This window comes from Miscanthus floridulus, chromosome 12 (assembly GCF_019320115.1).
Source record: "Miscanthus floridulus cultivar M001 chromosome 12, ASM1932011v1, whole genome shotgun sequence".
NCBI lineage: Eukaryota > Viridiplantae > Streptophyta > Magnoliopsida > Poales > Poaceae > Miscanthus > Miscanthus floridulus.
Genome location: NC_089591.1, coordinates 53,436,025 through 53,460,103, shown reverse-complemented (window position 1 = coordinate 53,460,103; position 24,079 = coordinate 53,436,025). Strand labels below are relative to the sequence as shown.

The window sequence follows — 24,079 nt, the reverse complement described above, 5'->3', positions numbered from 1 at the left end:
TGACATGCAATATTCAATCAAGGAGAATCGCACCAAAGGACGCAGCATGCGGGAGATGTCATGGGATCGCAGGCGTGGGCAGACGGACGAACCAAAACAAATGTCGCATAAAAAAATGTCCACACTTTGTTCTTTTTAGTTATAGGAGATTAGTATAAGAACACCCTATGCAACATCCTACCGATGCACCATCTAAATTTTAGTCATCGGATCCAAACACCACCTAAATTTAGCAGCCTCTTGTCATCAGCATATAGCCAGACACCCAATTTCGTGGACTGGTACTGGTATGGTAGGAAATGGCGCCTTAAATTTTGAAGCAAGCATCTGAAACCCAATATGTCAGTGTCTCAGATGATACAGGGAAATCAAACTTTTTATCGGCAACGAAACAGTACAACCCAGGACAAGGAGCAGGAGGTGAAGTTGTAATAAGAGGCATCGCCCAAAAAGGAGGAATGTTTGTCTCTAAATCATTATCAGTTGGAGCTCTGAAGTGTTCGACTGTCATTATAAGCCGGCTTATAAGTTATCATACAATATTTTTCTCTCCCAATAAATCAACCATACAAATCAGCACAAGCGGCTTTACGAGCAGTCAAAAAGAGTTGAAACTGTGTGTGGAACTTGCTAGACCAGGCCAGTAGGCCTGCGTCATCCAGTTTGTATTTTCTCGACAGCAAAAACTTAGCATGCATATAGGATGACAGCCACACTCAGCAGTTACAAGTGCATTTCTACCTACAAATGAGAAAACACACAACTTACAAGCAGTGGTACTCTAACACTCACATGAAAGGGGTCCGTTTCCTTTGCCCATACCATACATGGAGTGGTACTCAGCACTCATTAGCAGCAGACAATCACCAACCAAGAGCACAGCGGCCGAATGATACGGGTTTACTCTATCAGTTAGGGCGGCGTCAGGCCGAGCCCGGCTGGGCCAGCCTACACCTTATAAAAGTCTGATACGGGCTTTGCATGTCCTGGGTCATGGGGTCCTCGAGGAGCAGCACCTTGTCTATGTCCCTCACCGAATTTTTTATTTTAGCTCTTTTTTTAAAAAGTTTCACAAATATATCCCTAGAGGAAAGATTTTAAAATCTAGACCCTTAGCTTGGCGCCATCGTTGCTGGTGCCGAGCTAACACGTCTCGGCGCCAGTGTCCCTGGCGCTGAGCTCTTGGGCTCGAAGCCAACATGGCGGTGACATGGCAGGGAAGCTCGGCGCCAGTCACCCTAGCACCAATCTCGACGCCGTAGATCCTGGCGCCGAGCTCAGCGCCATAGATCTTGGCGCCAGGGTGACTGGCACCGAACTTGTGTTTTAACTCCGATCCCAACCTTCCTGCCCGAGCCTTCTTCCTCTTCTTTCTCCTCCCTCTCGAGTTTTTTCTCTCCCCAGTTCGCCCTACCTCACGAATCGGCATATTGGACCTTGAAAACTTTGATTTGATCCGTAGATCTTTGAGAGCAAGGTATCCTTGCTCCCCTCCTAGTTTTTTAGCATCAATTCGATATATATTAGTCGGATTTTTTAACCTAAGAATCGTCATTACTTAGGGTTTTATTTTATCCCTCAATATTTATATTATACAACAGTAGGATGATGCCAAGGCGTGAAAAAGCTAGCAAACCTAGGTAACCGCAGCGCACGTAGTTATGTTATGGGTTCACTATTGTGCATCAAATGGGAAACCCTAGGTTTAGGGTTTAATGTTAATTGCTTTCGGTTCTTAGAACGAAATTGGTTGTATTGTACTATGGTTCTCATTGACATTTATTTGTGATGTTTTTAATTTTTTTGTTAAATTACATCTGTTTTGTTAGATGCAAGAAATGTATTGGGAGGAGTTTTGGCGAAAATGGGGTCATCCTCGAGAATTATACCCCGACGCGTCTAGCAAAGATGCTCCCGTCCCTCCTGACCTCTCTGTCCCTAACTATGACTGTGGTTTCCCGGCCCACGTTTTTCAATCGAAACATCCGGACACAGCGGTGCGGTGTTTCTACACATGCAGTCTTTTGCTAAGACATACATGATATAATTTTTCGTTTGAACATAGCACTAGGAAATGTAGGTGGGAATGTTATGATGGTCAAGCTAAGTTCTTGGATGAACTGAAGGGGAGGCAAGTAATTACACGGAAGAGGGGATATGGACCTGACTACGTCAACCTATTCGTTAAATATCATAAAGAAAAGATGCGTGAGTTTGCTAGACAGCGCGGTATTTGTAACCCGATCGATGTTGGGCTTGACAAATGGGGATTAGAGAGACAGATGATGTTAGAGGAGGAGAGGGCAAGAAAGGAGGCAAGGGATGAGACAAGAGTATAGATGCAGGTCTTAAACGAGCATGTTGTTGCATTATCTGCTAGTGAGTGCTTGAAAGCCTTTTTTTCGTTGCCTGATTTTAAATGTAATATAATCGTGTTGCTAACTGATTGTATTTTATATATGAATAGATTGGATGCAGCGAGGAACATATTGCAGAGGTGGCTCGTGCAAGGTATGAGGAAAAGAAGTTAGATGAGCACAGATCGTGAGCTGGTCACACCGTTTAATCACCGATTGTGTTGTCTGATGAGGAGAACAAGGATGAGGACGACATTGACAGACTCAGTGAGCTCAACGCTCTAGCAGAGGCGGGCTTGCAGTCAGAGGAGGCTAAGGACGATATTGGCAGATTGAGCGAGTTCATCGCTCTAGCAGAGGCAGGCTTACAGACGGAGGAGGCTGAGGACGACACTGGCAGACTGAGCGAGCTCATCGCTCTAGCAGAGACGGGCTTATAGGCGGAGGAGGATGACGACGCGTTCTTCACTCAGGCCGTTGAGGCCGTAGATGAAGCGAAGGCCACTTACTATAGGTGACAGGTAGGTCAGAGCAATGCGGGTGAGCCTAGCCACAGCAACAGGGTTGTGGTAGAGGACTGATACTCGGATGATGAGTTGCTTACTCAGTATGTTTTAGACTGAGGATTTGAAAGTGCATTTGCCCCCTATGTATAGTGTCGGCACGTACTTCTAGTATTATTATATTGTTTAATGTGGCATAGTATTGGACTTTTCATTATGTGGTTGTTTTCAATATTTATGGTCATAATATTATGCTTAATATTATGGACGCATTAAAATGTGATCACGTGTTGCAAATAAAACCTAACGAAGTAGGGCATTATATAATTCAACACACAAAATACATGAAATGGCATGTGAGAAGATGTACCGAACTAGGGTACAGAGTTCCTTCGACTAAACCTAACATGCCTTAGGTAATTAAACCAAACAACAAACACATAGATGTGGCATGTGAATAAGATAAAGTCGTCCTAGTAGTGTGGCCACATAGCAATTGTGTTGCACCTTCTCCACAGTAGCCTCCCATTGTTGGTGGTGGTGGTGGCAGGGGTGATGGGGGAGGCTCCTTATTCTTGTGGTTAGGGCAGGTGCAATATGAATCATTGCAGAGTGCCTCCTGTGAATCGACACCATTCTTGTTGTCGTCCTATCCGTCATCCTTGTAACCGCTGCTAACTTCCCTTTCTAGATCGAAAATACGGTCTTGTAGGTAGTAGATGTACTCCGCATGCAGATAAATAGGCCGAGGATCGACCCACCTAGTGAACCCATAGTTTTCTTCAGCCAAGGAAGACTACAATAAGTATGTCATGTAAGTTGTATAGACGAGGAACATATTAAAGAAACAAATACTAACAGCAATTACCCATGCTTGCAGGCATTTGAAGAAACAACGACCTCCATCTATTCCCTCGGTGAACATCTGCACTAGGCAGTCCTCACCATGCATGTATTTTGGCCACTCTTCTTTCTGTTCATCGTATCCTCTCAGTGGTGCCTCTTTGGTGAAATCGCTTTTGCTCTCAACTAGGAACCTCTTATAAAGAGCTTCTTCAAAGAAATCGGGACCAAGAGGACCCTCTCACCTAATGGTTGTTCCCTTTCCCTTTCCTCTCCCTCTAGACAACCCTCAAGACATTGGTACTGCAATGAAAGAAAATGCTGAGGAGTGCTCTTCTTCCTTGTTGTGTGTGTGAATGAGAGGGAGTGAGGGGTTATTTATAGGTTGAGAGAAGGAATGGAGGCCTCTCAATATGCCATGTCAGCGATCCGTGTGCCTCTTCACCTCAGCCCTTGGATCAAACAAGCATAAGATGGATGATGGAGATGGAGTGGAGTTGTGCTTCCTTGCATGCCAGTACTATATCAGTGAAGTGACAAATCACTGTTGTCCTTATAACTAAAAAGTCTTTTTTCATTGTCTGAAAAGCCTTTATTCGTTCACTGTTACTTGAAAAACCTAGATTCATCTGCAAAGCGTCTGTACGATACGATTAGACTATATATGTTCTAATGAATTTACATTTAATCTGTGTACTATATTTGTGCCTTTTTAGCAGTGTAGAATGATTAATGATTCATGAAAAAAATCACAAGAGTTTCCCTTATTTTAGGAGCATCCACAGTTACAAACAGATACATTATTATATAATCCAAACATTTAATCATCCAAAGAGCATAATACAACCACAACGAACATCACAATCAACATAACATGTCCTGCACAGTCCAAATAGTCCACAATGTCCATACAGTCCCAAATAGTTACAGGAAAGTAAATACAAAATCCATAATAGTGCATACTAACATCTACCACAATCCTCACGGCCTCCTACTCTTACCCTTACCCTTGTGACCGAGAGCGCTCGTACCTGGAGTGTAAGGGTTAGGTGGACGGCATCATATAGTGCCTGGAGGCTGTGTAGGCTGAGTCAAGGGAGCATCATGGAGCTAAGAAAGGCCAAGCTCCTCGTGCCTCTGGTCCACGTCGTCCTCGTCCCCATCCCCTATAGCTGCTTGGCTAGAGGAACCTAAGCCTCCTCTACCTGCGGAAGGAACATACACGTCTTGTGTCGTGTCTGTCCTGCAACCACAATGAGCAGTCGTACGGCGTAACTGACATGACAGCCTCTGTTGTACAAAATTATGTTAACTGAAAGAATCTAACGTATTAATGATATGTTTGAAAGAATATTTTGAATCTTACGTCTAGGAAGCTACACATGTAGTCGTCCCTGACTCTCAGTCGAATGCGCTCAATGTCTTCAATGAAGCATTTGAGTGTATTGCCCTGCAACAAAGTCCTTAGTAATAATACTTCTGAACAGATAGCAATATGTTTTATTTTCTTTTGTACAAGAATCTAACGTATTATAAGGATGATACGGCTCAAAGGTGGCACTAACTAAAATAGATAACTCTAACGCCTAATGTATTGGTATACAACTTAACATAGAAAAATAAGGCAATTGACTTACCACTCTGTCCAAGATCGGTCTTGCCTCCACCTGCCTTCCTGCACGAGTAGATTGGTCGTATGTCGTGTCTTCATCGTCGGAGGACTCAATGTCGGTGTAGTCATCTTCTGTCCACTGTACCCTTAGCCTGCAACGTGTCGCACGCTGGTACCAAGCTTGGTACCGCCTAAACTCATGGTTCGTGTGCGGCTCATTGTTCTTGTCCACATTGTCGTGCATCTCCTCCCATTGCTCAATGTAGAACTGGTGGTGCTTCTTCTAGTCAAAAATCTTTCTGTTCTTCTGACGATCCAACCTGCATGTATGTCATCGTTACTTGAATCCATGTACATGTCACAATATTAATAGAAATAGACCATCATGAGACATTTAAAATAGCAAAACACTTACTTGTGTAAGTCAACGCCAGTCGAGAACGGAGCCGTAGGCCAAAGCTGTCTCACTCCAAATTGGTGTGCAACTCTATCTGGTAGGTGAAACTCAACAGCATAGAAGCAGATTAGAGGGCATCTCATCTTATAGAAGTCATCATTGAACCCACAAACATTGCTCAACTGAAAAGGAAGTGCCCCCTCTCCATCGTACGGCTCTCACTCCACCTACAACATGTCCAAATAAGATGTTAGATGGTAGACTAATCTATTTCAAACCAGCATGGGAAATAAAATTTACTTACACTAGACACCGTCAGCGTGTCTAGCTCGTTCGTGAACTCAATGTACACCCACTTTAACCTCGCATATAGAACCCTTACCTGGTCCCAAAGGTACGCCCACATAGGCTGCCGACTTGGAGGCTGACCTTGGAACCACTCATGACAAGCCAGAACCTCTGGACGGCCAACTGGAAGACAAGACCACATCCATAGATGGAGTAGGTACATGCATCCACCAAGTAATGCTGTGGATGAAGTCCGATGACACCCCTCGCACAGCTGCTGGTATAAAAACCCAAGACTGCAGAGCCCCAGCTGTAGTGACCCGCCTGGTCCTAGTCACTAAGGCAGTGGACCCACATCCAGGACATAGTGTCACCCATGGCGTCGGGGAAGAGAACGCAGGCAAACATGTGTAGGATCCACGCCCTGTAGTAGTACCCAACTGTCTCCTCATCTACCTCCTCGTGGCACTGTGTGAACTCTTATCGGAGCTAGGAGATGAGAACTCTAGAAGTGCGAGCCCCTTGCTCACCAAGCTCACGCCCAAGGAAGACCTCCACTCATGCTCTCCAGCCTTCTGACCTGCACTGCTCGGTGACTGGGTTGCCATGAATCCTCAGGCCTAGCATCTTCTAACAGTCCTAGAGTGTGACTGTCATCTTCCCAAAAGGTAGGTGGAAGCTGTGAGTCTCTGGCCGCCACCTATATTTTAGATAAAGCAAGATTACATGTCAAAAGGCAAGCGCATGAACAAATGGCCATGAATGAAGGCAATGATTGAATATAATACCTGTCAACCAACATAGTTATGGCTGCTGAGTTGAACTTGGGCAACCCACGACGAACCTAAAAAGAGATGACATCCAGGCCAGCTCTTTGCTGGAAAGAAGTGTACCTATCGTCGTACCGCATGTCCAAGAACCCATTGTGGGTTCTAGGACGAAGGAGCGAAAGGTCCTACATGAAATAAAATATAGTCTCCTGTTACTTCATGAACACATATACGCTCACCAAAATTCAAACAAAATATATAGATTATTACCTGCCCCTGCGCTATGAGACATCCTCGGTGGGTCGCCTCGTATGTCGGGTCGAGCAGGTGGAATTGCACCATCCTACAAAAAAGTCAATGAATTAGAAATTCAATATACAATAAAATATGAACTTAGAAATGTACAAGTAATTGACACAATTACATGCATAAATTAAGACATGCATAATTAATTAAATAAATACGACAAATATGAAATAATAAAATCAACCAATAGTCGCACCTCACTAATCCACCAATGGCAACTTCGTGAATTGTGGCCAAGTCTACCACACTTGCCACACTCGTACTGCTCGGGGTCAGTAACAAATGGGGTTCCTCTCCCACGCCTCGTTCTTCTGGGTATCTGATCCATAACCATCTTGTGCCTCGTCCTCTTCCTTGACCCATGCTTGTTCCAACAATAAGCTGGATCCGTAATGTACTTCGGCCCATCATATGGAGGCCACTCTCCAGGGTCCTGGAAAGGCACGAAGCAGGGGCTCCATGTGTGCACAAGCGTGTCGACACTGAACTCGTGAGGTATTCTGCTCTCGATATTATAGTTGCGATGCCTAGCTGCTGCCACCAAATCGGAACATAGAAAGTGGTACTATCTTGGTTTACCACAAGTGCATTTGAAATCTTGGAGGACAACCACATGCATCCTCGACTCTCGGACCTCACCGTCGGACGTTGTACCGCCCCTATGCTCAACTTAATAAGTCCCTGTGGCGTGGTCAAAGCATATAACCTCATGTGTGTCAGCCCTTTCATTTGCCTTCTCTAGGTGTGCCTTTGGTTTCGAAGCCCATATCTCTTCATCACTCCGCAACTTCAATGCATGGGCGTGTCTATCGTTGAACCAGGCAACAAGCTTATACCTTATAGAAGGTGAATTGAACGATTGCATTCACGGGCATACCACATATCCCTAATAGCAACTTATTGAATGACTCCGCCATGTTGCTGCACTGAAACTCGTACCTCCATCCACCGGCGTCATGAGCTCTCGTCTATTTCTCCAAATCCCATATCAAACCTGTGAGCCATTGTCTACCTTTCGCATTTGATGCGGTTCTGACTTGCTCTAACTTTTTTTGAAAGTACTTGTCCTCAAGCTATCGAGCAGCCTCTTGGAACAGATCAAAGTTACCCTTCATACCATCCTTCCGGAGTAGATTCTCGGCAAGGTGCTGAGTACACCAACGATGGTGCAAAGGTGCATACCCCTCTATCTGCTCTCGCACGGCATTAAGTATGCCCTGGTGCCTATCAGATATGACGCCAACCTCCCTGCTAGGCCCAACCATGTGTATCTAGACTAGCCTCAAGAACCATCCCCAACTATCGTTGTTCTCCTTCTCAACCAAAGCAAATGCCAAAGGAACCAACTTGTTGTTTGTGTCACATGATATGGCTATAAGAAGTGTGCCCTAATATTTGCAAATGAAGAACGTACCATCAATGGAGAAGACGAGACGACAGTGCCTAAAGGCCTCAACACACTGAGGAAGCACCAGAAAGCATGGAAGAATATTTGCCTCCCATCCTTCCATGCATTTGGTTTTGGAATGTACTCATAATGCATGCCTAGATTCATCGCTTTGATTGCATTGAAAAGTACTGGCAGCTGCTCGTACCCATCCTCCTAGTCCCCCATATATCATCTTCCATGCTCGCTGCTTAGCCCTCCAAGCTTTACCATAAGTTATCACATAACCTCCACACAACGCCTCAACGGTCCTGATAATTGTTCTCACCTTCATGTTGGGTTCTCCCTGCAATATTCCCATCAACCGCTTGGCAACAATTGCTGATGCCTCAGTGTTAGCTTATGGTTAGCACAATTGTGTGGCCTAACAACTTTTGTGATCTTCCACTTTCCGGTGACCTTTTGCTTCCTTGCACAAACCCTTCATGGGCAGCGTTCCTTGTCATACACAACTGTGTAACGGCGCTCTACATATGAATACAAGACCTTGTAATGTCTCTTTCGTATCACTGCAAACGCCTGCAACCACCTCTTCAATGCAGGGAGGTCACTGAACACCCTTCCATTCTCAATTACCATGTTAGGGCTGGCCTCAGGAGCTTCTAGGAGCTCATCATCACGTCCTTCTGCACATGCCTGATCGGAATGAGCAAGATCGCTGAACTCGTGAAATCTTGGATCACGGCGGCTGGGAAAGATACGCCTCAACATCTCAACATCACTCTCTGTCAGCTCTCCAATAGGGCGATCATCATCAGAATCAAGAGCCCTTGCCATCTCATATGGCTCCGAATCATGCATAATTTCAACACTATTGGAGCCACAGAATCCATCTCTAAAGTGCACTTGCGCAGCAACAGGGGGCACATCCACATTCTTAGGAATGTCTCCTGCAACATAAGTAGAGGAATAAGGAAAGAATGAAAGAAATGGATGTAAGGAAGGGGGTAAGCTCCCAATAACCATACAGTTAAGATACTTACTTGGATGAGTCTGTGTCAAAGGGATCTCATGAGGAGGATCTACCACAACAACACGAGTCTGACAAGCATCTCCAACTACCGCATTGGGGGCAGATTAAGCATCGGGAACCGTAGGTGCAACCTCCACATCCATATCAGGTTCTAGGATGGGAGGGTCAATGTGTGCCTGCTAACCTATTGGTGGGAAAACCCCATGAGGGATGGGATCAACTAACACCCGACGTACAACCACGTTCAAACATTGCAGCTAGCTCTTCATAGCCGATCTCACATAGTTCTCCCACTGATCCACACACCCAATTGGGATCATTCGCCTGAAGATATTGGGAGGAGAACCTAGGTGTAGTACACCCTCAACTGCAATGCCATCATCTCCAAGGCAATGCAGCTCCTCCCGAGCCCTTGCAACCATCTCGCTAAATGAAGGCCTATCATTGAATAGCACAAGCACGCTTTGCATGTCAACAAACTCAACATATCCATAGCGATCGTATTCAACGGTGCCTCCATAATATATGGTCACTAGGTTGTCCATCTAGTTTAAACACATAACGAAACATATGTCATTTAGTCCAAATTAGACGATAGATGGTACCTAACAAGTACTTTCTAACTACAAACTAAGTAAATAAGATAATAACTATATACATAGATACAGTGTACTAACTAAATAGCTAGGTCCTATTTAGTTAACTAAATATGTAACTACCTATCTAAGTAGCTATCTAACTGTATCTATGTACCTATGTATCTATGTTTCTATCTATCTACATATATATCTCACTAGATCACTAACTAAATCAACTACCCAGGTCATCACATTAACTAGTAAATAACAAATGTCAAAACTACTACACTATAATCAAAGCTAACTAAGTACGCACATTGTAAATCCATAATTTTTACCTATCCAACGACGAAGTCGCGGACGTCGACGGAATCGTAGCGGACGCCGGACGTGGGTCCTGCCGACGAGCCGGGTCGGCGGTGGCATGGCGGGGCGCTGCAGGTGCCAGGGCCGGCGGGGGCACGTCCGATGACGGCGGTGGTGCGCGGCGGGCGTGGGATGCCCGGTGCTCCGCGCGGCGAGGCCGGCTCGGCGGGCGCGGGCGGGACGGCGGGCGCGGCCGAGGCCAGCGGTGGCGGGCGGCACGGTCATGGTCACGGCACCGACGTGGCGGGGCGCGGCCAAGGCGGCCGCGGGCGTCACGTCGGGCGAGGCGAGGGCACGGGCGGCCTGGCGCGGGGCGGGCACGGGGAACGGCGCGGCGCGGGTGCGAGGCGCGGCGGTCTGGCGCGGGCGTGGGGCGTGGCCCGGCCGCGGTGGCGGCGCGGCACGGGCGGCGGGGCGCGGGGCGCGGCGAGGGAGAGGGCGCGCGGGCACAGGCGGCCGGGTGCGGGAGAGGGCGTGGGCGGCGGCGGCGGTTCGCTGCTCGGGCGAGGGAAAAGCGAGAGAGAGAGAGAGGGAGAGGAGAGAAAGGATTGGGGCCCATACGTAAGGCAGGCTCGGCGCCAGTCACCCTGGCGTCAAGCTCGGCGTCAAGATCTACAGCGCCGAGCTTCCCTACCATGTCGCTGTCACGTTGGCTTCGAGTCCAAGAGCTCGACGCTAGGGACGCTGGCGCCAAGACGTGTTAGCTCAGCGTCAGCAATGATGACGTCGAGTTAAGGGTCCGGATTTTGAAATCTTTCACCTATAGGTGTATTTGTGAAAACTTTTCAAAAAAAAAGACTAAAAAATAAAAAATTTCGGGTCCCTCACCCCGATCATGTGGAGGTGGTCGCTGTCCTCCCTCTCCTTGCCCCTGAAAAGCAGCCTCTGCTCCCGAGGCTCAAGCCCTGTCACCGTGGACAGCACCACCTTCAGCTCACCTGCAATCCTTTTATTTGCACGGACACGTGTTATTAGGTTGTTGCATAATATTTGATTCATTCCGGAGTATGTAATGACAAATATATTTCTTATATTTATTAAAAAAATCAAACACGATTGTGACAGCTCATCTCATGCTACTAGGTGGCGAACTGACAAAGGATAGGAAGGTTCCGCTCAGGATCGTCATCGTGCACTTGCAGGTAGGCTCTGCAGACATTGATCATTGTGCAGATTGCAGACATGCCCATGTCATTGTTTGTGTTTTCTATTACTCCTACATGAACAACCCAGTGATATGCCATACTACTTGTGGAGTTGTTGAGGGTGACACACTCGTCAGTCATTTACTCATTTTATTGCTGATGTAGGTGAGGAAGGAACTCAGAAGGGTCAACAATGCCGACACACAGTGTTGTCAAAAAAAAAAAAATGCCGACACACAGTGCGTGGATCTGGCTCTGTAAACAAAACTATAGGTTGTGTAAAATTTGTAGTATTGAGCTGTTTAGTTCTTGTCACAGCTGATTCTTACTTTTCAGTATTCAGTATCCATCATCAGGGACCAAACTACAACTGAAGTACTGAACAATGGATCGGAGGCACAGCCTCTTCAAGTGAACTCGACACACAATCATAGCAATCACCCTATTCGCTTGATCATATCAAACATGATATAGTGTTTTTCTCTCATAATAAAACAGCATCTTTATAAGCCACATGGCCTATGGCCTATGGCCTATGGCCTACAAAGGACAAGCTTTACAAGCGTGCGTTTGTTTATAAAAGAAAAAGGGCGCGATCCTCGCAATGTGCCAGAGTCCAAAGCGGCTAGCTCACAAAGGCCCAAACAACAAATGATGAAGAGACACCAACGCACCTGTGTAAAGATTGCCCTTTCACTAAGGAAGTGTGGGAGTTGATCAAGATATGGTTCAGTTTAACTGACCTAAGCTCCATAAGCACAACTGGGTCGCTTCATAATTACTGGTGAAGATGTAGGAGAAAAGTTGACAAAAATCAAAGACGGCGCTTCGACGGGATCATAATCTATTTTTGGTAGAATATCTGGAAAGAGAGGAATAGGCGAACTTTCCAACAAAAAAGTTTGAGCCCAAGACAAGTTGCAAGTTTGTGCAAAGATGATATAAGTCAATTTTCTTTGGCGACGTCTCCAATTCATAATACGGCGAACTAGCAGTGGACCTCTTCTTCAGTTGGGCCAGGGTTCTTATTTTCGGAGTGTCCCTAGTCTCAGTCTTTTTACCTTTTTTCTTCTGTACAGTTGTTTTTTCTGCCGTTTTACTAGTTTTCCGTTTTTGTTTAGCAGGGGACGCTGGGTGTAAATAGAGAGTTGTATTTGCCCTTTTTTTTATATCGTCTAATAAAATCCACGGCAAAGCTTTTGCCGTTCTTTCGGAAAAAAAAACTTATGGCGTCCGATTTGCACAGGTCTGACAGGTGGGCCGCCCGCCGGTTCTCGCGCGTTCCATGTCCTTGCTCGAACACTGTACGTAGCAGTATGCACTATGCAGACAAATTGAAGCTAAAAAAATCGAATGCATCAATGCGAATATTAACGAACCAGGTACTTTTACTGACAGAAATGCATGCAGCATGCTCGCGGGACAGCGGCTTTACCCCAGTTCAGACAGAGATGCATGGCTCGTCTTTAGATCACCGTTAAGGCCTTGTTTAGTTGGACCCAAAGTCTAAAAAGTTGCTACAGTACCTGTCACATTGAATGTTTGCGGCCCGTGCATGGAGCATTAAATGTAGACGAAAAGAAAAACTAATTGCACAGTTTGGTGGGAAATTGCGAGACGAACGTTTTAAGCCTAATTAGTCCATGTTTGGACACTATTTGCCAAATAAAAACGAAGGTGCTACAATAACCCCAAATTCCAAATTTCACGAACTAAACAAGGGCTAATTCTCATGCGATTTCACATTGTTCTTCATGCTTAGGAGATGTCAGATGTGCTTGGCATTTCACATTTGGTTGGGCCCTGCTGGTGCTGGGTAAAGAGGGTGAAGCGGCTGGATGGAATATTGCTCTGCATGCGTGCGCAACGCGACTAGCACATGGGACTTGGGAGTTGGCAAAGCGCATGCATGGGGCCGCCCGCAATGCATGCATGCATGCAAGAGCACGATGATTAGGGCGGTCGGGTTAGGCCGCGAACCTACAGGGGTTATTCTAATGGCCGGCGGTTGGGCGCAAGGCGCAAGTTTTCCGGCTGGTGTTCCGCGCCTGCTCACCTGCTGCTGGCCACTGATAGAACAAGCACACGTTTGCATGATTGCGCCTTGCATTGAACCGGGAACTAGAAAAAAGATGATGGCGTGATGATTGTTCAGAGCTCGTACGTGCGCTTCCTACCTGTAGCTAGAATCTACTCTGGTTTGGACAACGATATATAGTCCTCAAAACATAGTTTTGACCACTATTTTTCTATTAGAAACAAATATACATCCAAACAAATTCATGTGACAAATATATCCATACAGTCTTCAGGTTTATTTAAACTACTAGCTTAAAAGTTATTTGTAATCAACGTTTTACAAGTTTGACCCAAATTAAACCTTCTTGTCCAAAATGTCAAGTATTTGCAAACTAGAGGGAGCAATAAGAAGTTATATGCCAAAGGACCTCTAGCCGGACTGGTTAGAGGGTTCTGGCGGCACTCCTCGGGTCCTGAGTTCGAACTCTCACGGGCCAATTTCAGGCTTGAGGATGATAAAAAACCCATCGTCTGTCCCTCGCGAAAGTACAGGTTGTGGTCGTCCCATCTCACGGGGATGCAGGTGCCGCTATATATGAGTGGGGTCGGGGTTCGGGTTTTTTTCGCGAGCTGTGTGAGAAGTTCGTCTTAATAAAAAACCGGTGGGGACATCACTCGCCCGCGGCTTGCGTTTTTTAAGAAGTTATATATAGCAGCCTATTACACTAGTACATTATTTTTTTTTTGGGAAAGATCTGGTTTTCCGGCTTTGATTTACAATAAGAAGATAGCAAATAGCCGTTACATGCGCGAGGGACGCTACCATCCGCAGCCTAGGCTATGAAGGTTTGAGGTTCTACACGGGCTTATTACAACGGCCAAGGAGTTGTGCAACTGTTATAGGATTAAGTACGCCACCACCAGCTCGCTAACACCATTTAGTCCGCCTTTCACAAGAAGTCATCACGAACCCAGACATTCCTAACTCTACCAGCAGACCAGCCAGTGCTGACTCTAACTCTAGTCTACAGTACATGGATCACAGACACAACAACACCGGTTTTGCCTCAGCTTCAGGGAACCTCCATCTCAACCTCCTTCGTCTCCTATGCTATAGCCGCTAGTGCTTCGGCTAGCTCCTTGAATTGTTGCTCAGGTGCGTGGCAGCCCTGATCGCCATGACGGCTTGCTCCGGCAGATCATCAGCATACATATCCACATAGGCGGTGACAGCTGCATCAGGCGCCAGCGACGGGTTGTTGATGAAGTCGAGTTCGCGCATCAGCTTCCTCGTGGCCCCACCGTGACGACCTGCTCCGGCAGATCATCAGCATATATATCCACATAGGCGGTGACAGCTACATCAGGCGCCGGCGACGGGTTGTTGATGAAGTCAAGTTTGCGCATCAGCTTCCTGGTGGCCCCCCACCGGCACCGTTGATGGGCGCGCCGCGAGGCGCAGGCTTGAGCGGGTAGCGACCATGTTCTTCCGCTTCCGCTTCCTTCCCGTGCGATATTAAACAAACCCGTGGTATGATAAGGTTTATCAGCAGTAGTTTATTGTTATGGTTCAGGCTTTAGGGAGCTTTAGCGGTGGTTAAGGCAACATGTGGGGCTAGTAGCTAGGTTGACATGCATGTTTTTCCTTAGGGGTTTGGACTCAGGTCTAAGTCCAAGTCATCTAACTAAAATAAATTTAACTTTTGGGCCATGCATGCACACAGTTGTGATGATCTTTGTGAGACAAGCATACGTGTACGTGTAAGCCAGTAGGTGTTCGTAAGTAGGCCGGCTGGCTGGCTTCGAACTGAAAGCACAAAGACGAATTTGTTGTTAATTTGAAGGGTTCAACAACTTATAATTGACATCATATAGCTACGGCACAGGCGAAAGGGCGATAGATATAATACATCTGCTCATCATTAGCACAGCTAGCTATCTGAGGCACTTCAAAAGATTTGTCGTTTTTTTACGAGCATAGTGTCTAGATAACCTCCCGCCCAATATCTCCCAAAACCCAAATGGTCTAGTCTAGTGTGCAAATAAAGTGCAAACGGAAACAGATGATTGCCCTATTCGTTTGGACTTGTTTGGCTTGTTTTGACTTGTTTTCAGTCAATGAATATTATTTTTCTCTTACACCAAATCAGCCAACAGTATTTTCAGTCATGGCTTATAAGTCAAACACGACCAAGCGAACAGGCCGGATGCCCCTACCTGTGGGCTCTGGCTCCCCTGAAGCTTGAAGGTAACACATCGTGAAACTCTTGAGATATCGACGGTGAACTTGGCGACAAGTCCCAATGATGCAATTAGCTATAGCTAACCAGTATGGATCCTCTAGATAGAGATAATGGACACCAAACTGATCATCATATATACAATACTGTCTGAACAGTTCTATTGGCTTCTTCCAACACGCTCAGCGGCTCTGCATGTGGCTAGTAGCTAGAGCTCATCATCCGTCCTGACTCCTGGGCAGACTGGTGCACGTAGGTGCGTACGTGTGCAAGGCATTTTTTTTTGATATGTCAGGGTATTCGGGTGTTTTGGCCTCTCCTATCAACTGAATTTTTCTCATGCGTTTATACCGTCTTCTAGCTATATTTACACTATCTTATTGCTATATTTACAATAATTTATTTAGTGTAATTTATTGAACAGAGTGATATAATTTGAGAATAACACAAATATATACCAAAATTTTCAAAAAAATTACAAATTTTTTCTATGGATTCCAGATATTAGACAAATATATATTTAATTGTTCACAAATATCATCAAATTTTTCACAAATTTACAATTTTTTCTATAGCGAGAAGCGTGCATGATGAACTGCATGCAACGTGTCCCGGATCGGATCTCATGCGTGCACGCGCCCAGCCAGCAGGCATGGCGGCCGCTGCTCTACTTTTTTTTAGAGTTCAAGGGCATAAAGCCCCGGCCTTTCAAATATTATCAAAAGACCAAACAGTTTTTACAGCACAGTTTTGCTCACATAGCGTTCAAAAACCACCTGTCAGGCGGTGACAACCAACCCGACGCTACCAATCAAACAAAAACTGACAGAGTTAAACCACCCCTCCATCATCAAAAACCCTTCATTACATCCCAGGAACGTTACAGATCCTTCATCAGGTAAAGCTCGAAAATACCAACAGCCTTGAGCACTTTCCAGGCAACTGAGCACCTTCATCTTGGGGCGCCGAGGTCATGCCTCCGAAGTACTTTGCATTGCGTTTCTGGGAATATCTGGAAGCCAAGTTACCCTCCTTGCCACCGTCTTCAGGTTCTCCAGGAAACCATCCAGCCGCTCCCTCTTGTTCACCGGGCACAGAACTGTCCAGTTTTGTAGCAGGCCCAAGATTTTATAGAACAACACCTTCATACTTTTCCATTCAGATCTCTGAAAACAAAGCTCGTTCCTGAGTTTCCAAATGGACCACAAAACAACAGAGGTTATCATGTTAATAACACTATTCTTCTTGTCACTCAACCAAAGCTGCCCTAAACTGACTAAGTCACCACCTACTTGTACCCCTAATATATCAGAGACAACAGTCCAACACCTCCTAGCAACAACACAATCAAAAAATAAATGATGGCAGCTTTCATTCTCAACACAGAAGAGACACGTTGTATCTTCTACTTTTCTACGCTTTGCTAAATTATCCCTAGTTAAAGTTCTATTATTAATCAAAAGCCATAAAAACATATGGACTCTTGGAGGAACTTTAATCCCCCATACGCCGATACATGCACCTGCTTAACACCTCTAAAATAAATGACTTTGTAAAGCGATTGAGAAGAGTAAGTTCCTTTAGAATAAACTTCCAGATCATCTCATCTTCCTCATCCGAAAGATGAACTGTTGAAACTAATTGAACTACTTCTAACCATAACTGATAAAGGTCATCACTTACTGTTCTCCTAAAGGTGCATTTCAAAGATGATCCATTCCACAACTCTGCAACTGTCTTACCATGCTCATTAATGATCCGGTAAATAGGCCAAAACTGTATGGCCAAACTGGACGAACCTAGCCAAGTGTCCTCCCAAAACCTAACTTTCCTCCCACTTCCAACCTTCCACAGAAAACCCATCTTAGCAGCCTGTGCTGCCCACATAAAACCCTTAAAAAAAACTAGAAGCACTCGAAGTTCTAGTGAGCAGAATATGAGGATTCAAAGTATCATACTTGAAATCTATTAACTCTTTCCAGAGTTTATCTCTATTCAAATTATATCTTTTAAGCTATGAAGCCAAAAGGCACAAGTTTAGATCTCTCAGATTAGGGACCCCAAGACCACCAAATTCCTTATGCATCGAAACTAACTCCCAGTTTGCCAAGTGGTATCTATGCTTATCCTTAGAATCATCCCAAAGAAAATTACCCATGTGGGTGTTTAACATTTTAATGGCCCATTTAGGAAATTTGATAAAAGATAGAAGATAAACAGGAATACTAGAAAGGCAGGATTTAATTAAAACTACCCTAGCAGCAAGTGACATCAGCCTTCCTCTCCAACCTGCAATTTTGTTCATGATTTTATCCACTAAAGGTTGTATGTCATCCCTGGTCAGAACATTAAAATGTAGTGGAATACCTAGGTACTTAATGGGGAAATTGCCAACAGGGCAGGAGAGAATATGGGCTAATCTGTGTACTTCCTCATCCTCTAAGTTGATTGGGATCATTTCACTTTTGTGGAAATTGATTCTCATACCTGAATTTTATTCGTACCACATAAGAATACATTTAAGATTTTCCACCACCGATGCCTCAGCTTTGGAAAATAAAATGGTATCATCTGCGTACTGCAGAACCATAATACCCCCTTGTCTAAATTCTCCTAGAAGCCCTGTCACAATCCCTCTATCTACAGCTTTTTTCAGCATTCTAGACAAACCATCTCCAACTAAGTTAAAAAGAAAAGGGGATAAAGGATCTCCCTGTCTTAAGCCCTTACCAGGCTTAAAATAGGAACTTTCCTCCCCATTTACAATAATACCCAAACATCCTCCCACCACAATGTGTCTAATCCAGTTTATCCAAACTGGTTCAAAACCACGGGCTTCTAACATATTAAAAAGAAAACTCCAAGACACTCTATCATAAGCTTTTTCATAGTCTAGTTTGATAATAACCCCAGGTTCACCACTCTGATGCACACTATGAACCAACTCATGAGCTACTACTACACTTTCTAAAATATATCTACCTTTTATGAACGCAGATTGAGTTGGAGCAACTATCCTTTGAACCACAGAGGTCAACCTAAGAGTTAACAATTTTGAGAAAATCTTGAAGCTGCAATTTAACAAACTGATAGGTCTGAATTGCTTCATGTTAGTTGCCTCTCCTACCTTTGGAATTAGAGTAGCCAATGCAAAATCGAGTCTCTTAAGGTCTAAATCCCCCCTATGAAAATCATTAAAAAGATGCACCGCATCATTTTTAATGAGATTCCAAAACTTTTGGTAGAAGAGGAAGGATAAGCCATCTGGCCTAGGGGCACTATCTGGATAACAGCTAAAAATGGCATCCTTGATCTCTGACTCAGAAAAAGGGGCTATGAGTAACTCATTTTCATACCTAGAGACCTTATCCTCCTCTTCCCAAAAATTTTGTCCCAACTTAAAGAAAGGCTCTGGGTCCTTGGCAAACAAATTTTTGTAAAAATCTACTGCCACTCTCATCATCCCTTTCTGGTCATAAACTAGACTAGTAGGACTTTCAAGGCACTCTATTTTCTTTTTTCTACTCCGTTGGTTAGCCACCGCCTGAAAATATGCCGTATTCTTATCACCCTCGAGAATGTTTCTATCCCTAGAACGTTGTCTAACTTTAATCTCTTCTAATGACCTAATCAATTCTAACTTATCTTCAATTTGAGCTAACTCCTGCCTCTCAACTCTAGACAGCTCCCTGATTTCAGCTAGACTCTCCAGTCTAGTGAACTCCTTAGACAACTCCACTTTGGCTCTATTTTGGACAGATACCTCATTTGCTGCCCACCCCCTAATCATCCTTCTTAAGGTCCTTACTCTAAATTGCCATCTGTCCAAAAATTAGTTAGAGTACAAGGTGTTTCCCAAGCTTTCTCCACAATCCTAGAAAAGGACTCTTTTTCCAGCCACCATTTCTCAAAATGAAACCTCTTTTTGCCAAAGCAGGTATTCCTCCCAGAATCTAAAACTAGAGGGTTATGATCACTTGGAAATCTATCTAGGGCTTTGACACTGGACAAAGAAAAAGCAGCATCCCACAAACCAGAGACAAATATCCTGTCAATCTTAGCTAAAATAGGGTGCTCTTGGTTATTAGTCCATGTAAATTTTTTATTACTAGGATTCAACTCAATCAAAGCCCACCTGTTAACCCAACTGTTAAACTCATCTGCCCACCTATGATTATACACTCCATTATTTTTATCAGAGGCAAACCTAACAAGGTTAAAATCACCCCCAACCAAAGTTGGGCCATTCCAAGCACCCATCACAGTGTCTAACTCTTCTAAGAACTCTTGCTTAAGATCATCGTAAGCTGGTCCATAAACCACAATGAGCTTCCAGACAAACCCATTAGCTTTGTTAGTAAGCATTACACTAATAAAAAATTTTAGTACATCACTCACTACCATATTAAAAATATCCATATTGGCACCAACTAGGATTCCTCCTGCTGAGCCTTTAGCTTCTAAATGATGCCAAGAAAAAGGAACATTACTAGACAAAGTTTTCAGAAAACCTACTGATAGAGAGTTTTTCTTGGTCTCCATAATGCCTACAAAACCAGCATGAGAATCCTTGATTCTACTAACCAGGGCTGGAACCCTACCAAGCTTACTCAGACCTCTAATATTCCAAAGCAAACCTATCATTTATATCTTTTCTTGTTCTTCTTTCTAGGCCTTGCCTTGGACCAACCTAATTCCTGGTCATCCTTAGACAGACTAGAATTTCCATCCTGATCACTTTCCTCAGGTGTGTTGAAATTACCATCCAGGTAGTTGCTATTATCCTGAGAAACTAAACTAGATGTAACTGCCTTACTAGAACAACCAACATGACTACCCTTAGAAAGCATATCACCCATTCTAGTAAAATCTAATTGTACCATCTTGTCTAAAATAGGATGTCCATCCTCTACCGCTATGCCAATATCCTTGACCACAGAAATTAACAAGTTCTTAGAAACAGGATGGGTTTTAGAAGTTTTTTTTTCTTATACCTGCATTGTCTTCTAGATACCATTTCCTCTTAAATTCCTGGGCACATTTGATGACCTTCTTGCCATCATCAACCCTTCTGGTACTCCTCCTTAAAGGAATCACAGGCCCCCACTGTTGTTTCTTGTTAAGCAGCTTTGTCTTTTCTTTATTATCATCAGCTTGAATTCTTTCCAACACTTCATCACTGGGCTGCGTCCACACCAAATCTTCCTCACTGTCATTGGACTTTTCTGTCATCTGAGAGTTTTCACTCTGGGAGTCTTGCTTATCCTGCTGTGACAATACAGAGCCATTGCTATCTATGTTTTTATCCAGCAAACTTGTATTCTTTGCTTGCAGATCATATATCCACTCATCTGGTAATTGAATTGTCTCCTTGTCATCATGTAGCATCAAGGAACTTTCATCTTCTAGAGCTTCATCCTCACCATCCTCCACTTCTAATTCCATGACTTCAAGCAGATTTGCACAATCAATTGCTAAGTCATCCTTCTGAGTTGTGACACTATCATCCTCAAACAACAGTGCTCTTTTAGACGATATTCCACCCGCAGAAGAGGTACCACCTCCATGTGGTTTATCTGACTGTTCAGGTAACTCCCTCTCCTGTGGTTCATGGTCCTTGTCCTTCTTTGGTTCAGCATCATTCCCTTTTGGATTGTCCTTAGGCTCATCCTCATCCAACAAGTCATCCTCCTCTAGTTCCTCAATATCTCCAGAATCACCATCAGTTGAAGTATCAGCTTGGACATATCCCTCAGGATTGAACAAGATCTTGTACACCCCAGCCTTGAACACATACAGTCTTCCTCTAGGAATTCTGGTAGGGTCCCTACAAAGGATTTTGACTCTGACCAAACTAAAGAAACTGTCAAACACAGCATGCCAGTCCAGCTCTATCATCAGACCAAGACTTGAAGCAACTTCTCTCACCGTGTTCCAATCAACCCACTTGGGAGGAATTCCCTTGATCTGAACCCATACTTCAGTCAAATTCCCAACTGGTTCCACATCTCCATTCCACACACTCAGCGAAGCAACAACTTTGGGCCTATTCAGCTGAAAGAGAGAGGCCTTTCCTATCACCAGATTCTCAACCTTCCTACTAGGAGGAAATCTGACAATATAGCTGGTATCATCAGTCTTCTTCAGCTGCCAATTCCAGTCCTTGTCAAACAACTCTCTCAGATTTTCTAAAAGCCATGCCTCATCCATTTCCCCTTCCACAATACTTAGCACCCCAAAATTATCCATACCATGCCAGTGGCTAAATCTGTTGTCCCTAGCTCCCACATCAATATGATAAAAGCCAAGACCTACACAAGCACTTCCATAATAGTGAGCAGCCATTGGTGGTTTGAGCCATTCAGGACACTGCTTCACAACATGATTGGTAAGGCGACAGTTGAAGCAAACCTTGGGTCGACTACAACTAGAGCTCAGATGCCCTATCTCTCCACAGTTAAAGTAGACAACATACAAATTCCTATTCAGAGTAGCTCCTGAGTTCTTTAACACACCCTTATAGCTGCTCCACTTTTGCCACGTACTACACGCGCACGGATGATGGATGCATACACCTAACAATGGCGGACGCATCGGACGGCCTGGGCCATCGGCCGACGGCAACGAACGGTCAAAAATCAGTTGATACAAGCTCTTAAATTATCCGGTTGATAGATAGCAATACTGTTTTTGTTTTGAAACATTGGCAGAGCATTGTTAAACAAGTGCGCTCTTTGTCGTGATGCCTCGGAATCCCGCCGCGCCACTCTTCTTCGAGCCGCGCCAAAAGCATCTCCGTCGCCGTCCCGCTCCCTCCGTGCCCGTGCAGTGAGTGACACGCAGGCTCCCGGCGCACATGCCGCCGCTTGCGTGGATCGGGATTCCCCGCCGCGCGTGCCGACGATCTTGGCTGCTGGTCCTTGCGTGCCTTGGTCCTTCGTCCGCGAGCGCTCGCTCGACCTACTAACCTACTACTACTAGCCCATGCCGTGCGTGCAAATATAAGGGAGAATTCCTTATTTGACACTGGGAAAATGAGTCGTTCCTTTCTTGGCCCTGAAATTTTCTTCGTTCCCTATTTGACACTCACTTCAACTTTCGTTCCTAATTTGACACTGCCGTCAAATCCGTTAGCTAACGGTGTTAACTGGCCGTTAAAAAGACGTTTTTGCCCCTAGAAAAAAAAAACGGCGAAGCAAATTTGAGAGAAAAAAAAAACCTGCGCCCGCCTCTGATGCATGCGCCCAGCTACAAAAAAAAGGCGCAGGTTTTTTTTCCTCTCAAATTTGCTTCGCCGCTTTTTTTTCTAGGGGCAAAAACGTCTTTTTAACGGCCAGTTAACACCGTTAGCTAACGGATTTGACGGCAGTGTCAAATTAGGAACGAAAGTTGAAGTGAGTGTCAAATAGGGAACGAAGAAAATTTCAGGGCCAAGAAAGGAACGACTCATTTTCCCAGTGTCAAATAAGGAATTCTCTCCAAATATAATGGTGTTGCATTGGATGACTGTTGCGCCATGTGATGCATGCATGCCCGCCTGATGGTGGTCGGTCCACATGAATGAATGGAAGGGTTTGGTTGGTGGTGAACGTGCTACGCTGTCCTGACTCCTGTGGTGCCACTTGGTCGTTCGCCGATCATCAGCTAGAACAATATAGTAGAGGGACGCCTCCTTCATCTCTTTCGAGTACAAGTTTTCATTAATGAAAAACGAACCATTTCTAGACAATTTTTAATTAAAATCTCAGGACAAACACCCCTAGCTAGGACACAAACATGCGACCTCTTACCTTGTGTAACAATCCCTTTTAACCACCACTACAAACTCATTTTGTGAGTGAGTATAGTGTGCTATCCCTTTGTATTAACATTTAATAATCTTGTATTGAATATTTTTGCTTCTAAATGATCTGAGAAATGTTTTAACTGCAAAGTTTTTATATTTTGTCGACAACTAAAACTTTGGCATATATCGTGTTTCCATCCGAGATTGTTTGAAGATTTCAAAAATTTTGAATTTCAAAATCTGATGACTTAAAACAAATATTGGATGCTTTAAATGACCTCAAATAAAAAACTTTTAACTACAAAGTTGTAGATTGGGTCAACCACTACAACTTTGGTATAGGCAATTGTCAACATCCGAGGTCATCCCAAAAATCTAAATTTTTTAATTTCAAAATATGAGAACTTAAAACAGATATTTGGAACTCTAAATGACTTGAAACCATCAAC

At 44.5% G+C, this 24,079-nt stretch overlaps 1 protein-coding gene across 1 annotated transcript; it reads right to left on the bottom strand.

Annotated features, from left to right (window-relative positions):
- Nucleotides 1–14,736: 14,736 nt before the first annotated feature.
- LOC136495893 (uncharacterized) lies at nucleotides 14,737–22,189 on the bottom strand. Its single transcript, XM_066491687.1, has 2 exons — nucleotides 20,839–22,189; nucleotides 14,737–14,915 (listed from the first exon to the last, which is right to left on the bottom strand). Exons 1-2 carry the CDS (start codon nucleotides 22,187–22,189, stop codon nucleotides 14,737–14,739), a joined length of 1,530 nt encoding a protein of 509 aa, XP_066347784.1.
- Nucleotides 22,190–24,079: the final 1,890 nt, after the last annotated feature.

Bases quoted from the DNA above. Each gene is read 5' to 3' on its own strand.
- LOC136495893 (XM_066491687.1), bottom strand. From the start codon at position 22,189: ATGGCTGCTCACTATTATGGAAGTGCTTGTGTAGGTCTTGGCTTTTAT. The intron at 14,916-20,838 runs GTATAAGAAAAA...CTGCCGGAGCAG, and splicing joins GTATCTAGAAGACAATGCAG to GTCGTCACGGTGGGGCCACG.